Source organism: Cannabis sativa, chromosome 4 (assembly GCF_029168945.1).
Source record: "Cannabis sativa cultivar Pink pepper isolate KNU-18-1 chromosome 4, ASM2916894v1, whole genome shotgun sequence".
In the NCBI taxonomy this organism is placed as follows: domain Eukaryota; kingdom Viridiplantae; phylum Streptophyta; class Magnoliopsida; order Rosales; family Cannabaceae; genus Cannabis; species Cannabis sativa.
This window is the reverse complement of record NC_083604.1, coordinates 73,705,612-73,724,326: the sequence shown is the minus strand read 5'-3', so window position 1 is coordinate 73,724,326 and position 18,715 is coordinate 73,705,612. Positions and strand designations below refer to the sequence as shown.

The following is an 18,715-nucleotide window of genomic DNA, read 5'->3' as shown; positions in this document are numbered from 1 at the left end:
CATCACTTTTAAAAATGTGCATTGTAAAATTTTTCAAAAAATAATTTTTAATTTTACAAATACAATAATATAATATTAATTGTTATATGCCGTGCACTGTACATAAAACATCAAAATGTTGCATGATATGCAGCCTCCTTAGAACATATATAGACACCATACCATTTATTTACAGTCTCCTTGGAGCTGCTCTTAACACAATAACACCATAACAACCTCTCTAACTTATAATTTGTTAGGGGTTTTATATATTATTTAGTAAATTAAATTACATGAGACGCTATTTAAAATTAAAAAAATTATTTTATATATATATATTTTTTTAATTTTTTTAAAAAATTTACAGTTTAAGTTGATCAGATGATTTTTATGTGAGTTTTAATTGTAATTTAAATTACTTCGTTAGTTACTATATGTATTGTTATGTAAATTTTTCGTAAAAAAAAAAACTCCTATAAATTCTACCAATAATAGTATGTCATACTTCTTACTTAACATTTCTCTAACAAATGAGTAGCAAAAGAGTCTTCAATGATCAAAGTTACTTTAGCAACAAATAAGCAAGATTGATAACAATAAATCATTATAATGATGATATCTCTAATAAGTATTGCAATCATGAAAAACATTAGTCAAAAAATATTATTATTAAACATTAGTAGAATCTAACACTACTTAAAGGTGACACTCTATAATTAATTAATAATATTTTTCAAAAAAATTTATCTTAAATTATATAGAATCCGATTTACATCAATAACAATATTTTGAAGAGCTAGAGTGTCAATAAAATGGAAAATAATACAAAACTTCAAACTTGATAAAATGGCCAAAACTAACAATATTTCTATTGAATAGAATGCGTCCATGTTGCAAAAATTTTGACCGAGAGTACACTAATTTCTAATAATCATTCTCAAACTAATCTTGTTGCTAATATCATTAACTACGGTGTCGTTTGGTAACACTTTTGTTTTTTAATTTTTTAATCACAAAATGAAAGTAAAATTTTTGTTTTTAAAAAATTTATTTTTAAAAAACAAAAATGCGTTCTGTAACCACTTTTGTTTTTCAATTTTAAAAACAGAAAATAAAAGTGTGTTCTGTAAAGTTCATTTTCATTTTTATTTTTTATTTTTATTTAAGTCGGATCAAGATCCGGGGTTGGATTCGGGTTCGGGTTAGAAGCCGGGTTCAGCGCCAAGGTCGTGAGGAGGGAATTTGGGTCCGGGTCTGGTTGTAATCCAAAAGATTGATTAAAAAAAAAAAACTGTTTAAAAAAATATTGAAAGTGATTTTTTTTTTGTTTTTAAAATTTTGATTTCTAATTATAAAATTGAAAAGTAAAAACAGTTTTATAGAACATGTTTTTAAAAAATATTTTCACTTTTCCACTTTTAAAAACAGAAAACTCATTAAAAAAGTGTTACCAAACGCCACCTACAAGTCATAAATTTCTTCTTATGCCAAAACAAGCTTTGAGATTAAAACTAAAACTTATTTTATAATCTTTTGTAAGATAGAAAAATTAGCTTCATATTTGAGAGAATCAATCATTGTATTTTGTCTTCAAATTAATTAAACTGGGGCCGATTTTGCCCTGTTGAAGAATGATTAGCGAAGATGCACGATCACTCACTCACCCAAAAGAAAGAAGAAAATAAAAAGATGCACACTAATAACGTAGAAACTCAAAATTCCAAATTTGTTTGTTTATTTCTACACAAGTATAAGTTGCCTTTTAGTAGTCTACATGGAAAAAATAGAGACCCATTTACCTTTTCATCTCTAAATTATATTTTCCATACGACTTATGGTCTCACATGACCTCACTAAGAATAACTAAAAAAAATATACAATGCACCATTCAAACTTATTAATTACAATATTCAAGTCTTTTTTTACCCACTCCAGAAACGATCGAATTAACCACTATTCAAAAGAAGAAATATACCAAAATAAACTTTTATAGAAAAAAAAAAAAAAAAAAAAAAAAACCTAAAATCATAACGACGATGATGACTTGTTTCTTTCTACACACTAATAGGAACCAACCCATGGGGGTGCATTGGCCTTACCATACGCACCACCGCAGAGTATTAAAAGCTCCCACCTAATAATCAGTTGCAGACCTTGCTGCTTTTCATAATCAGAGGCGGCGCGTGAAAGTCCACGCCCTTCATCTCCTTTGGATGTGGGGGGCCGCCAGTGAACCCTGCTCCCTCGTTACGGTTGCGCTTCTTATTCTCTTTCGCCTTAACCCACACTCCAAACAGTTTCAGTCCATCTTCATTCTCGCCATTTTCTTCTTCTTCCTCTGATGATTCTTCAGCCTCGTTTTCGGCGTCATCGCAATCTTTTCCTCCTTTCATGGACCTGAAAATGCCTTGCCTCATGATTCGATTGATCTGATCGGGCTCTACTTTCATGTACTCCGTTAAAAAAGCTATCAGTTCGTCGCACTGTTTTTTGGTCTGCGCCAGCTCCGACGACAGAACCTCGTTGTCCTTCTTCAGTTTCTCGTTCTCACCCGATAAATCGGCGAACTGAGTCATCGCGATAGCTGCCGTCTCCACCGATCCCGGACTCTTCGAATCCGGTGACGATGATGAGGTTGACCCTAGGTCCTCACCTGAGTTCGACGGTGATAAAGAACCCTCGCCGGTGGATTTTCCCTCCGGTGAGACCTGAGCTGGAGTCGACGTCGTGGCCAACGTTTTCCGGCGCCTTATCTCGGACAGAAGTTCCTTCTGCCCTCGCCGGAAATTTTCATTTGCGAACTCCCATTTGTCCGGCACCACCTTTCTAAATCCCTGAAAAAAAAATATATTCATTTAGAAAAAAAAAATGATATTAATCAGTTAATAATTTAAAAAATGACGGAGGCGACTTAATTGGGCCGCCAAACACGGTCAAGAAAACCCATTTTGCCGGCCCAGAACTGTAGCTCAGTTGTACTGAATAGTGGAGTGTTTGACAAAGGACGCAAAAAAGACACATAATAGCCTTCAACAACCGCTAGTTGAAAGGGTAATATCGTCCATATAGAATATTCCAAGTTTTCTATAATTAATTAATGAAAATAGAAACCAATTACTATTAAAAGTCTCTAAACTAAAACCACTAATTTCAATGCCCATAAATTAAATTAAGTTGTTCAATTCTTTAAAAGACAAAATATTTCAACGATGATAACAAGGTGAAAAGTCTAAATCAAGATAATATAGCATAATAGACCTTAACACTTTCATTTCATAGGAAATATATATATTATTAACCTAATTAAAATTATTAATAATAATTAAAAATAATAATAATAACTTACGTAGGTATTGAGTTGGCGAACAAAGCTAGAGAAATTATTGTGCTTGAAATATTTGGGCAATAAATCCCTAGCGAAATCCGCCGTTTTCCAAACGACAAAAGCGGTGCCGTTTTCATTCCACGAGATCACATCGTCCGTGATCGGATCATCCACCAACTGATACGTCTTCGTCAAAAACGGCGCCGGAACCGACCTTTGCGCCATTTTTTTTTCCAAATTTACCCTCTCACCAACCCCCAAAATTATTATTTATTGTATAAAAAAAAGTAAAGAAGAAAAAGTAAATAATGATAATAACAGAGTGAGTATTCGATTCGAATATCGATATGTGATCTCCGATACGATGATGATGGATGTTCAGATGGAACAACTAAAGAGAAGAAGAGCAGTGAGGAACTCCCAACCCCAACAGTAGAATCCAGAGAGAAAGAAATTAGCTGAGTGAACGAGATTGCTTCGAGGTTTACACCTACCGGCTTCCATGGCGAGCCAAAACGACGACGCTTATGATGATTCCCTGGGTTCGAATTGGGAACCACAAGGCTAAGACCATAACTTCCTTTAATTTTGTCTGTTGAGAGAAAAAAAAAAGAGAACGAAAAATAATATCAAACTCTTGTGTATTTGGTCTATGTGTCCCTTATAAAGGAAAGAATTGGAAAAAGCCATACATAGATAGTGATGTGGTTTCTAGAAATATTTAGAAGCTCTCTCTATTATCTATTTAAATAATTAAATATCCAATACTTCTTTTATTTCTATCAATACACTTTATTGGAAAATTTTAAAATGTATTGATATATTTTTATTTATTTTGATACTTAAAATAATTTTTTAATCAATGATAATTATTTAAGATATTTTTTAAAAAATTTAACATGATAAAAATAAAATTTAATTATAAACACATAAGTATTTTATTTTAAAATTATTCTAAATTTGTTAAGTTATTATAAAATATCTTAAATAATTATGTATACAAAAATAAAGGATTTATCAATACATTTATTTTAAAAAATGCATTATAAAATCATCCCACTTTATATTACCAATCATTTATAAAAGGTCTAATGCTCAGTCTATTGACAAATGCTAGAGGACATTAATGTTAGTATTTTTGTGAAGTATAATTATTATTTATATAATTTAATATCAAATTTCACTTATATTTACTTTAATAAAGATTATAAAAAATTACTAATTAATTATATACAACACTTTATGATAGTATTAGAGATTAGTAGTGGCAATTCGTGTTCACGGGTTGTGTTTGTGTCGTGTCGAGATTCATGTATACCTACACGACCTGTTTATAAACGAGTTGACACGACACGACCTGTGTAACTCGTTTATAAGGATATTTTGTTTAAATATGTCAACTAATAACACGTTTATGAAGTATTCAACACGTTTATAATTCATTTATAATATATTAAAGTACTAAAATAACTTTAACTATATTATTAACGGGTGAATTTCTTATTAGTCGTGTCAACCCGAATACGATCTATTTATTAAACGGATTAGACGAATCAATTCAAACACGATCCGAATCCATTTAAGATAAATTAAAACTAGTTAACTCTCGTGCGAGTTTCTAATTGTGTTATCATCTTTGCCCCGTTTTATCAGCCCTATTAAAAACTAAAAGTAGCTCCTAGTAATGCTCTTAATTTTAATGGTGCCACTAATGCCCATGCTCTTTAATTAAGTCTTCTAAAATGATAAGACGGAAAGTGAAGGCGGGTAGAAGAGACAAAGAACACGCTTTTTTCTTTCTTGAAGAAAATTATGAAAGAGAGATAGAGAGAGAAAGAAAGGTGTAATTTTAATATTAATTAATTTTAAAAAATAAATGGAAAGGTGGGTGTGTTTTTCTCTTGGTCGTTTCTTTCTTTCATTTGAGTGAGGGAAGCTTCTATAACAATTTCTGAAAGTGATTTTATTGGATTTTTGGTCTTGTGTTGAATGAACACGTGGCATTTTTCACTGTTTTTATTTGAAAATAAATGAATAAAAATAATATATCAAATAGTAATATAAAAAGATTTATTGTTGGGGTGTGAATAACAATAATAATAATAATGAGAAAAAGAAAAAGAAGCAAAAGAAGTCCGGGGAAGAAGATGGTTTATAGGAGCCTTTTCTATGCTCACCTAACACTTTCCAATTTGGATGGATTACTTATTGTCATCGTTATCCTTTTTTATTTTATCTTTTTTCATTATAAGTTTTGTTTCTTTACAATTTTTTTTTTTTTAATTTTTACAATTTTACTATTATATATATTTTTTTTTATTTTTACACTTTAAAACAGTTTTTTTTTTTTTTACATTTTTACAAAATTTTACATAAAAACTTCTATTGCAACTAGCGCTGCAGCCTAAATTGCAACAAAAAATAGTATAGAAATCCTATTGCAACTTGCATTACAACCACTTTAAGAACTCAAACCGTTAATTTTAAAAAAACAAATTAAAAAAAATAATGTATGAAGTAATTCCCCTATATTTTTTTTAATATATTTTAAAAAATACTATCTTACAATTTTAAAATTACAAAATATTACATTTTAATAAAAAAAAACAAATAACTAAATACACTACTACATTAATAGACTTTAAATGCTTTTATTTATTTTTAGGAAAATTTATATGGTATATTAATTTTTGCTCTTTTTTTTTTTACAAAAATACTGCTAGACGGTATTTTTTACTTTTTTACTGTATATTTTTATAAGTTTTATACTTCAGTATACTTCATTTATTCTTTTATTTTTTTTTTATTTGTTTTACTGTTATTTTACGGTTGTTTTATAGTTGTTTTCCATAATTTATTTTTTTAACGTCGATTTCACTGTTCTTGCTCCATCTTGTTGGAATTAATGATTGTTTTCTGGGTGTCCTCGTGGTGTTGTGGTGGCTTTATCCATAGGTGTGGAAGATGGTTGTTCTCTATGGCTGTTTTCCTAAAAATACATTTGACGAGCTCACTAGAAAAAAAGTTTTGAGGTGTGTGATTCTTTTATATTTTTCTAAGTGGTTATATCTGTTTATTGTTTTACATTTATTTTTATGTTGTTTTAGTAGTTTTTTTGTTCTGATTTTTTAAGATTTGGCTTGCAAATATAACTGCTATTCCATTAGGTATCGAGGCTGTGCATAATATTTTTTATTTTTTTAATCATGTTTTCCTTTCTTTTGTTTGATTTGTTTTAGTGTTGTTTTACAGTTGTTTTGCCATGATTATTTATTTGACGTCGATTTCACTGTTTTTTCTCAATCTCACAAGAATTAATGGTTGTTTTCTGATTGTTCTAGTGTTCGTGTGGTGGTTCTGTCCGTGGGTGTGGAAGATGGAGGCCTCATTTTTTTAAAAGAAAAAAAAATTGGCCAAGACAGTATAAAAGTAATTTCTGCCGTGTGGCGGTATTTTTGTAAAGAGTGGGCCAAAAGTCAGTATTTTTGTAAGTTTTCCTATTTTTACTAGAAACTTAATATGGATAAATTGAGGAATACCTCTTTTTGTATTCATTAATAAAAAATACCTTCATATTATATTTCATTAAAATATACCTATTTTTTGGAGTGAATTATCTAATATACCTTCACTCTCCACTTAAGTCTAGCACATATTTTACATTAACCTAAGGAGTATAATGGGAACATCATCCATAAAAGTGGGTACATCTTAAAGAATATAAAAATGAAGGTAAAAATTAAAATAAATAAAATAAAATGAGTATACAATGTAATTTCTTCAACTTAATAAGGGACGACATAGGGTTGTTAATCTACTGAAGGGAACTTTATGCCTCTTATGGCATCGGTTATTTAGAGATAACCGATGGCATAAGGTGTGCCCCCTATACCGTCGGTTATTTCTAAATAACTGATGCCAAAAGGGGTTTATAATCCTACCCAGCCCTTTGCCTTCCTTATTCGATCAGCCAACCCAGAAACCCCAAACTCTCTCCGGCGCCAACCACCACGAAAAATTCACCATTTTAGCTCATTTTTTTCTAAATCTTCTATTTTCATACCTAAAACTATATACCTGAAAAGATCACATTTTTCTTCATTTTTTAGGGTAAATTGAAGGTGGAGGTAGTGGTTGTGGTGGTTATACCTTCGACCACCATTTTTAGTGGAGAAAATATTGTATCGTTCATTAATGTATAAATTTAATTTCTACTAATTCTAGTAATGTACATTGCTTTATTTTTATTTTGAAATTTTTTTTAGGGTTTTTCTATATTATTAAAATTGTGTTATTGTAGTTGTGCATGGTGGCTGAATTTTGATCGACATTGGTGGTCGGATTGTGGTAATAAGGTAAAAATTTAAACTTTAATAGTATACATGTATGTATTTTGTGTTGTATTGAATATTATTGTGTGTATATATATTGTGAATGAGAATGTGATATAGAAGAGTATTTCATGTATTGTATATGTATATATTGAATATTTTAAACTAATAGTTTTGTTAAATATTGTGAATGAGATATGAGAGTATTAAGACAAAAGTTTAGAAATTAATTTTTAAAAAATTAGTTTGGAATAAACAAAAGTTTAAAAATTAACTCTATTTTTTAGCAATTTTTTTTTCTATTTTTAATTTTATTCATGTGTTTTAATTTTTTTTAGAAGCTAGTAAATAGTTAGTTACAACTACTCAGTAAGTTACTAATTTTTATTCATATTCATGTATTTTTATTACTAATTAGTTACTTATTAGTAACTAGTTAGTAACTAGTTACTCATAAATTATATAACTATTAAGTAAATATTAAAGAAATTTGTAATTTTGTAGTATTTTTTATGTTGTAGGTTGTGAGATCAATATTCAAGGATCCGACTTATTTGGTGTTGATCAATTTTTAGTTAGCTCGAGGTATACATTTATTAACTTTTATTATTAATTAATTATGAATGCTTAATATAGTTTGAATATCTTAAATATTCATTCGTAGTGAAATAGGTTTTGCAATATATTGTACTGCGGTTAGATCGATAGGTGGAATAATATGTATGTTAGATGAGTTTGAATATCTTAAATATTCATCTGTAGGGAAGTAGGTTCTGCGAATACATGTACTGCGGTCAGATGAGTGGTAAATTTTCATATTGCTAAATGTTATTGTGATTATTTTATATTGTTTTGAATTGTCTTTTGTTATTATTAATATGTTTGAATTTTTTGAGAACATTCATTAGTTATGCTGCCGAAATTTTAGTAGAATTAGGATAAAATTATTTGATTTAAGTTTCTCTTAAACTTGGTTGTTAGGATTTTATCGGAATGACTTTATTGGAAGTCAAGTATATGATTTTTGGTATAAGGTATGCTTTTTTTAACCTACTTTTATAAGAGTATTTTTATATATATATTTTGATAACCCTTAAATACTTAGAGTAATTTTAGAATAATATTAATGTAATAATAAATGTTATTGAGTGTTAAGGATAGATATGGTAGGCTAAAAAAAATTATTATTGAAATTTGAACCTGTGACAAAAAAATTATATTGTTAAGTACTTACCACCATGCAAAAAAACTATCATTTTATAAATTAGCTACCATGATTTTATTTAAATATTAGAAGTGATATAAAAGAAAATTCGTATTGCACATTTTATTGTAGTAGAATCAACAAATACATCATAAACATTGATTTTAATACTTAACATAAAAAATTTATTAGTTTATTATAAGTAAAATAGCAAAAAAAAAAATTGGTAAAATGAGTACATAACATGATTTTAGTATACGAAATAATATTTTTTGGACAAAATAGTATTTTTTTGGACAAAATAGTTGGCCGAACCGCCGTAGGCTGTTTAGGATGAGTAGAACGCGAAAAAAACCCAAGTTAAAAAAAATCGCCTCAAACGGACAACCGAATCAAAAGTTATAAATGTTCAAAGTTTCCAAAAAATTTCACGCAAAGTTTAGCCTTCATTTCTCCATTATTTTGGTATTTACATTATTATTTCATTTTATTGGTCATGAAAAATTATATAAAAATAAGTGATCACATTACTAAATTAATTAAGAATTATTTTTTGTTATGACATTCAAAAGTTACTAAGTGCTCTTCACTCACCTCACTTTCTGCACCCCAGCACATACTCGAACTCATCTCAATTCGATACCCAACGTTGAAATTATAAAAAGTTACACATTATTTATTATTCAGTATACTAATTGTTATACAAAATATAACTTAAAAAAATGTAAAAATGATACTAATATACTACAAAAATACAAACACATAATATAAAATAGGGTAAATATTATTTTAGACCTTGTGTTTTGTAAAAGTTACCAATTGGACACTCTGTTTTGTTAAATGACAAAACGGACCCTGTATTTTCTAAAATTGTACAAATATGACCCTAAGCTCAATTTTCAACAATTTTATTTTTCAATATAACCAACTTTAAGACAATTTTTAACACGAACAGATACAGAAAATGTAACCAAATTTATCATAACATCTCTATATTAGATTATTATTAAATTTTATTTTGACAAAAAATCACTTTATGGTTCTATTTGTACAATTTTGAAAATACAAAGTTCATTTTGTCATTTAACAAAACAGAGAGTCTAATTGGTAACTTTTGTAAAACATAGAGTCCAAAATATTATTTATTCTATAAAATATTAATAAAAAAAATAGTTAATATACAAACACTTAAAGTAATGGAAATGTGTATTTATTTAACTTTTCAATTTAATTTTTATTTAGGCTTATTATATATAATTTATACTTAATTTAATTATATTAATAATAAAATGATATATATAAAAAATTTATGCTAAAACACAAAATTATAAAGTTGTATAAAAAAACCATAGGAAGACCTTATGGCATCGGTTATCATGAAATAACTGACGCCATAGGATCCTATGAAGTCGGTTATTATGAAATAACCAATGCCATAGGGGCCCTATGTTGTTGGTTGTTTTTTACCCCTACAGCGTCGCCTGAAACAACGTCGGTAGCGAATTTTGTCAAAACCGATGTTAAAAACTCTTAAAAACTGTCTCTAAAGCCCAATTTTGTAATAGTAAAACAACTATAGAATACATTAACAATAATATAAAAACAACAAAATGACAGCTACAAAGAACTAGAAAAATAACATGGCATCGACCTCGTTTCAATATGCAAAACAATATAACCTCATCAATATGTTTTTTTATTACGATTTTTTTACTTTGTTTTGACAACTTGAATTATTTTTTTTATACTACTGCATTATTTTTTCCGTGAAATTTATTATCACAACTTCATACTTTTAACTCTTTTTTTTTTCTCTTCCTTTTTAACTTAGTGACCGTTACAATAATAATTTATTTTGTAGAGAGTAATAAATAGTTATATCAGTAATAGAAATAATAAAATCTTATAATTTTAAAATGAAGTGTGTAATATATAATTAAACAACAAAAAAAAATAACTAGATAATAATATTATGTCAATATCTACTAGTGCACATTGTGTCAATAAAACAAAAAAATATCATTATATTTGTTGACTTCGCTTTTAGCTAACGACAACGAGCCTATTTTATAAGTGATAAGTTATCTATAATAACAAATATATACTAAAGCAATATAAATATACATGAATTTTATAGAGGTTCAGCCCCGAGCAATTCGGTAATAGCCTAATACTCGTTACTTGTATTGACTTAAGATCAAGGAGAAAGATTCATTTTCTTATAGCTCTTACAACAGTATCTTTGAATATATAATTCTAGATAATATATTTAGGGTATAGTCTTAGCTCAACTGCTTTTCGACTAATCCTTTGCCCAGTGAATATGCATCACTATTTATAGGGCTAGTAAGCTTGGGGAGGAAGAGTTTCCCATCTCGTTATAATGCGTATAAACAGAAAGATCGTGGGATCAATGCTGAATACAAGGATCGTGGGATTGAGGCTAAATACACTGATAGTGGGATCGTGTGTATGCCATATCCACGTAAATTGATCCCTGAGTTATAGGGATTGTGCTGATGACTCATGATGCGAAAGCTCAATTCGCTAAGTGTTGGTCGCTCTGCACGGATTGCTGAGTACCTTGCTCTGGGCGTTCCAGCGAGGCATCCTGCTCGGACTATGCTTCCCGAGCAGATGTATCAAGTGGATTCCACGTGTCACCATTCATGTGATGCCATGTTAGAGTGCAAAAATTGGGATAACAATATTAAAAAAAAATATGTCAAAAAAAACTAAATATATGTATATACGTCTATAAAGCAACACACATATAACAAAAAAATTACCAGAAGTAAATCAAAAATATACACCATAAAAATTACACATGAATAAAAAAAACTAAAAAAAAACCGTGCAACAAAAAAAATATAAAAACCACTTAAAAATAACTAAAACATAACATTAAAAAAACTAAAAAATGCGAATATATATAACATAAAAATATACACCATAACAAATACACATAACCTAAAATATAATTGTACACAAGCCCGACCTTGAGCGTAGGCGAGCTAGGTCTGTGCCTGTTGGTTTTGTGGTACTAAATCAGGTACGCAGCGGATGAATTGTTATATGATTATTATTGTACCATAGCCTCAAGGATCACCATATGTATAAATATTAAATCTAAAAATAAATTATATGAAAGAAATATATATACCTCTTAATGATTATCAGGGTAAACTCGAAACTTCTTATAATTGTGATCTATTAATCCTCACACCGTAGTCCCTAAATCGATCCACCACACACAAGGAGTAGTGTGGACTACTAGGATAAAGTTTATAATTGTTCTTGTTAAATTCACAATACTTGAGCAATAACAGTTTGAGAGAAAAATAATTTATTTTTTTCTCTCTATTTTGAAGATAGCTATGGGAATGAGTGAGACTGATTTATTAAATCATGCTTCTATTTATGGTAATTAATTCTCAATTAATTAAATCATATTTAATTATTTAAAGAAATATTTATAATCGAATTCAGTTACTGGTATTTTTGATGAGGGAATCTCTCAACCACTTAAGAGAATATCCCAACTAGTTTGAGGGAATATCTAACCAACTTGAAATATCTTTAAACTGTTGGAATTTATTTTACCAGGATCTTAGATCTACTCAGAAGTATGTTGTTTAACACCCTAAATATGAACTTTCTAAAACGATAAATTAAACACATATAAAGTTAAGAAAACCTTACATTAATGCAGCGGAATTAATGTCTCCTTCCACTCAGATCTCTAACCCTTGTATCCTTTCTGTAGCAGAGTATAATCAAGATCTGAGCCGAATGTCCTTCTTCTTTAAGTTTGATCCTTCACAGTCTTCTAATCTATGATTGAGTTACTGCTTGCTGTGTGTGGGCACTCACTCTTTCACTAGGGGTCACGAAATTGATGAAGGGAAAAGAGAAGAATGATTTCGGCCAGGTATAGAAAAGGGGAAGGCTCAATTTTTCTGAAGAGAGAAATTTCTGTCAGAAGATGTTATGAAAACTTTTTTTTTTACTGAGCCATCACTTTCTATTTATAAGCAACTACTAGGTTTAGGTTAGGAATTATTTGGCATTAAAATAATGAAAATATTAATTTGAAATCCCATAATTAGTGGCCGACCATGGTGTGTTAGTGGACCCCACTTGATTTTGCAGTTTTATCAAATTTTATTTCTATTTTCTCAAAAACGCCAATTTTCCAATTCTAACCTTTTAAATGCCAAAACTAATTAATTATTTAATAACTAAAATAGATTATTAAATAATATTGTCATTTAATTTAATTATTAACTAGACATATAAAGTCCATTAATAAATAAATAAACCTAGAATCTCTTTTCTTTACAATTTTACCCCTGCTTAGTGAAAATTCATAAAATTAGACATAGTCTAACTTTAGAATTATAATTGATCAATCACGAATCAATTAATGAGTCTTACAAGTAGAATGTTCTCAACCAGAATGGGGACCATGGATCTATATGCTGAACTTCCAATAAGTGAACCAAATTTACCAAGTAAATTCCTACTTATTAATTCTTCGTTGAATCCACTCTTAGAACTTAGAATTGCACTCTCAGACTTATATAGAGCATATTATATGTTCCACGATATCAATATGCTATCTCATTTAACCATTGTTATAATATTATTGTGATTTAAAGATCCTCTATATAGATGATCTACATCAAGATGGGATTTCTTCACCGTTCTCACCCCTCAATGTATTTTGCCCCTTAAAACACTTAGCTACCTGTAAATGGTGTTTAGTGATCTAATAATTAGTCAGTTAAACAAGAGCTCATCCATTTACTTCTATTTGCTAAGCTCGAAGGGAATCATCACTTGACTTCTATACACCAGTAGAAGCTATAGATTCTATATTTATGTTCAACACTCCCACTCAATCATACTATCATGTTCCCAAAATATACGTATCACCCTGACCCAAAAGTAGGCTTAACTAATAAATCAAAGAACATGAATAGCACTCCTGAGTTGAGCCTAAGCATATCAGGATTTAGATTCTTTTAATCTTAAGATCAACTACTGATATTGACTTGGAAAGATATATATATATATAACGGTAAGTTTGTAATATCTTAACTTAGTTGCAATATCGGTCAAGTCCAATGTATACTCCATACATTCGAAAACTAGTATACTTTACTAATGTACTGGAAAGAACATAACACTTACTCTAAGTGTAAGTACACATCATCGTTGATTATCACATTAGTGTAAATCTAAAACACTGATAAAACAGGGACCAAGTCTTTTGATTCATATGATCACAAACACATTCCACTATGTTAACGATACTGTAATTGTGAATAAACATATGATCTGGATTTAACTGATTCTGTGTGTAAATGTAATAAACATATTTAAACCATTAGCATGTAAAATTCATGCAAACATCAATCACTTCAAATTTCTTATATTGATAACTAATCAGATTGTAAAGAGTTTTATTTAGGGCATAAAACCCAACATAAACTACTTTTCAAATTTAAATATTTATCTAATATTTAATTGAATTAATTAATTACCCATAAAGACAAAACTAATAGGGAATCCCTACTATATAGAACGTACATCGCAGTCAAATACTTGATTCCCTTCGGTGAAAGTTGCGTCGGGAAGATCTTTTAGTAATACGTAAGCTTCTAAAAATACGAATGGAGGGGTAGAAGAGCCCCTATTGGGTGTGTGGGCCTGAATATGCGCAAAGGTCGTCCTTAGGGTCATTAGCAAGTTGACCATCGAAAGCGAGGAAGGAAATTACATCTCCGACAAAACCCTTTTTATCTAAGTACGTAAGCCTTTTGACTGTGAGGTTGGATGGAGGAGAAATCCACATTGGCTTAGGCCTTTCTTGGTATAGGAAGGGTTAGCCTCTATATACTCCTCAATAACATAATGGATCTTCTCGACCATTAATTATCCCCGCACAGTAATAGGCAACCCGACCTCATTGTATCGACCGGACCCTACGAATTGTGTAAGAGCGAAGGGTACATGATTGAGGACCTTTTTCTCCTCATCAGCCTGGACTGGGCGAGCGTCACCCTAGTCTTCTACTTCTTGCACCTCAGCATCGCCGACATGCACCTCAACAATTTTTTCTTCAAGTACATGCGGGTGCTTACTTGCCCTTGCATCTATGGTTCATCATTTGGGTTTATTTTGTAAGGACACACACCGAAAAAATTAACTATGGATATGAACTATGGATGTAAGGGAAAGTAAGAACCCATATTCATGTAGAATCTCAACCAAGCATTACAACAAGTGTTCTAAGAGCAATTGGGACCACCGTATAGTGGCTTCCAGACGACACTTTCAAGAAGACAGTGATCATCTCGTATTAATTGAGCTGATCTTCAGTAAGAGTGTTAAACATAAGAGGTCTTCGCTTGAAAGCTTGATCTCTCAGATCATCACTCTCAATGCCAGCTTTAAGAAGTTCAGTTGTCATCACCTTCCCAACACATGCCTTGTCTAAGTTCTTAGACTTAGGCATAGTTAGCTTAGCTCAAATAAGTTGAGCCACATGGGGGTCATACTCATCAGGAAACATTCTACTTCTCTTCATCCTAGCCATGAAAGCTCAACACTACAAGTCGCGTACAGCCCAAGAAAAGTCTACTTGGGTTGTGAAAAAATTTACACAATTTTGAGGAAATTTTTAATTCACTAGGAAAGTGTTTTGGAATTTTGAAGGTCTTAGAAAAAATAATGTAAGGGTTTTTGGGAGTTTGAGAATCCTTGGAGTAAGATCAACAAAGGAGGAGAAGAAAAAATTTCTCATTGAAAGAGGAATTGTCGCCGAAAAAAATTACTACCTTGGAAGATGAAGAACACTTCAAGGCTTGATTTCAAGGCTTTTTGTGACAGTCAGTAGTCCCGTGTCCCGTAAGGGGAAATACCGGGTAAGCTGTACAATCTCACATCGCTTGGGGAAGGTCAAGTGGGATGATTCTAAGACTGTGTAGGTATGGGACTACACAGTTGAAGAGGGCTTAAATGGATTGATTGGTACTACCTATGTCAACAAGGTGCATCTTGTTTTTCGGTAGCCCATCTCGAAAGAACTCCACAGTTAAGCGTGCTTGACCTGGGGTAATTCAAGGATGGGTGACCTCCTGGGAAGTTTTCCCAGGATGCGTGTGAGTGAGGACAAAGCACGCTGAAAACACTCGTGTTGGTCTGTAGGGTCAGTCATCAGTCCATGAAGCAGCCAAAGTGACGTACTCGTGTATAAGAGCCATTCATTTCGTGGGTGTAAGGACCCAATGGAGGCTTGAAGCGGGGACGTTACAAATGGTATCAGAGCCTCGACCTCCAAATGGAAGGTGGTCGACGAGGACGTCGCACCCCGTAGCGGGGTGATCAGGATGGGCCGTTAGTCCCGTGATCCGTAAGGGGAAATACCGGGTAAGCTGTGCAATCTCACATCGCCTGGGGAAGGTCAAATGGGATGATTCTGAGACTGTGTAGGTATGGGACTACATAGTTGAAGAGAGCTTAAATGGATTGATTGGTACTACCTATGTCAACAAGGTGCATCTTGTTTTTCGGTAGCCCATCACGAAAGAACTCCACAGTTAAGCATGCTTGACTTGGGAGCAATTTCAGGATGGGTGACCTCCTGGGAAGTTTTCTCAGGAAGCGTGCGAGTGAGGACAAAGCACGCTGGAAACACTCGTGTTGGTCTGTAGGGCCAGTCATCAGTCCATGAAGCAGCTAGAGTGACGTACTCGTGTATAAGAGCCATTCATTCCGTGGGTGTAAGGACCCAATGGAGGTTTGAAGCGGGGACGTTACACTTTTTCTAATGCTTGGGTGTGGAGAACAAAGTAGGAGGAATGGGAAATTCGATTGAAAGCTATCTTGTTTATTTATGAGTTCACTCTCTTCATCCTAGAGCAATTGGGAGGCTTTTAAATTTAAAGCTTTAAAGGAAGAGACAAGAATATGAATTCAAGTTTAAAAGGTAACATCAATTCCCAATGTTACTAAGATTAATAAAAAATTAGAGATTTAAAAAAAAGGATAAATGATAAGCAAAAGATCAAAAGTCTTTTCTCTTCTTCTTTTCTCCTCTAATTTTAGAATGACATCATACCTAGGATTAGGATTCAAATCCAATTAATTCTAATTCCATAGCAAATATAAGAAAATTTCAAATTTTTAAAGAAAAAGATAAAAGATAATTTTTTCTTTTGTTTCTTTGTTAACTAATTTTCAAAAATTCCAAAGGACTAAGCAAGGGAATCGAAAGTCCTAATTGTATTGAGAATACTTGAAGAACAAAAATAATTGCCTAAGATTGTTAAATTAATATCCATATGGTAGTTTCAAGTGAAATGGGCTCAATTCACATCATCAAGTCAACTCCACACAAGTGTAAGGTTGACTTGGGGGGAAATGTTAACCTAGAAAATTACTCTAGTGACGTTGACATCAATGTTTGATACAGGGCAATAATGATGATGTCACGAAGTTGAGTAGACCTGAGTCATAGCTATCGATCTTGGAGGGGACCCTAGCCTTGCGCCCAAGTTAACTTTAGGAGCTTTGGAATGGAAGTTTGGACTTTAATAACTTGAATCCAACTCACTATCTTTTAGTATTCTGTACTATGAAGACATGAAACAAACTAATCCAAGCCACAGGAGCTAAAATTATATGAACCGGTAACCCAGAAGCCAACTTGACACTTAGGGTTTCACCCAAAGCCTAGGTTGACATTACCAAGTAGGGTTGCGATTTTCGGGATTGTCTTAGTGAAAATAGATCAAACTTTGCATTGAGACATCAACTAGACATACCACACACATATTTGAGGTATTAGAATATAATTCAGAGCAAATTTATTTTTGAGCACCAGGAGCACCCAGTGCCTGGGCACCCAACGCCCAGGTTGACATGTACTGGGGACAATCAACCTGGTGCACTGCTTACGATTGCTTAAATGCCAAATTTGATTTGACCAATGAATCCTAAATGGTCAAAAATGGGGTAGGAGACCTCGCCTCAAGTTTAAGAACATTGGAAGTATCAAAACGAGATCTAGGGAGCTAGGGAATGAGTACCTAGCACCCAGGTTGACAAATGGCCTAGTGCGCTGGATTCTGCTTATCCGATTCTGGTTTTGTTTCGAATTTCCGTCTAGTTTTTTAAAATAACTAAGATCCATGAAGTTTGAGAAATCAAATTCACAACTTCGTATTTCTCATTTCCAACATGGGAAACTCACTCAGAAAGGAAGAGTTTTGAGTCTCTCATTTTTGTAAGAACTGGTGACCAGCTTCGCCAAAACACAAAAATAGACAAAGTAATGTCAAAATATCACTTAGGCATCTCAAAGTACATCCCTTAGACATTTTCACACTTACCCAGTGTCCAGGTTGACGTCATATGCCAACCTAGGCGATGGATGGCACTCGGCCATGAACTACCTTCAGTAAAACAACCATAACTCACTGAATATTGATCTGATTGATGCAATTCAACTTAAGTTTTGAAGCTATTTCAATACTCTATCATGTCATGTGTCACACTTAAATCACAATTCTAAAGCTATCGACACAAAATTTCACCCTAAGAGAGTTACAAAAATAAGCTCCGAGTTACCTGTAGCGAGTCCCACCGAACTCCAAAAAATGACTATCACCATCAGAAGCTAATTTTCACTGTTGGGTCGTCATCTAAGGTCAAAAATATCTAATTTTTATCCTTTCCCTATTTTTGTGAGTCTCATTCACCTATAAAAGGAGAGCTCCCTTAGCTCATTTTTCATATTCAAAAAACTATCCACAAGGTTAGAGCTTCTCTCTCTATAAATTGGAAATTCTGACACTTAACCTTTTT

General features: G+C 31.7%; 1 protein-coding gene across 1 annotated transcript; it reads right to left on the bottom strand.

Annotated features, from left to right (window-relative positions):
• Positions 1-1,669: 1,669 nt before the first annotated feature.
• On the bottom strand, positions 1,670-4,018 carry LOC115714025 (heat shock factor protein HSF24). The gene is made up of 2 exons (XM_030642537.2): positions 3,326-4,018; positions 1,670-2,813 (listed from the first exon to the last, which is right to left on the bottom strand). Exons 1-2 carry the CDS (start codon positions 3,527-3,529, stop codon positions 2,121-2,123), a joined length of 897 nt encoding a protein of 298 aa, XP_030498397.2. The 5' UTR covers positions 3,530-4,018; the 3' UTR covers positions 1,670-2,120.
• Positions 4,019-18,715: the final 14,697 nt, after the last annotated feature.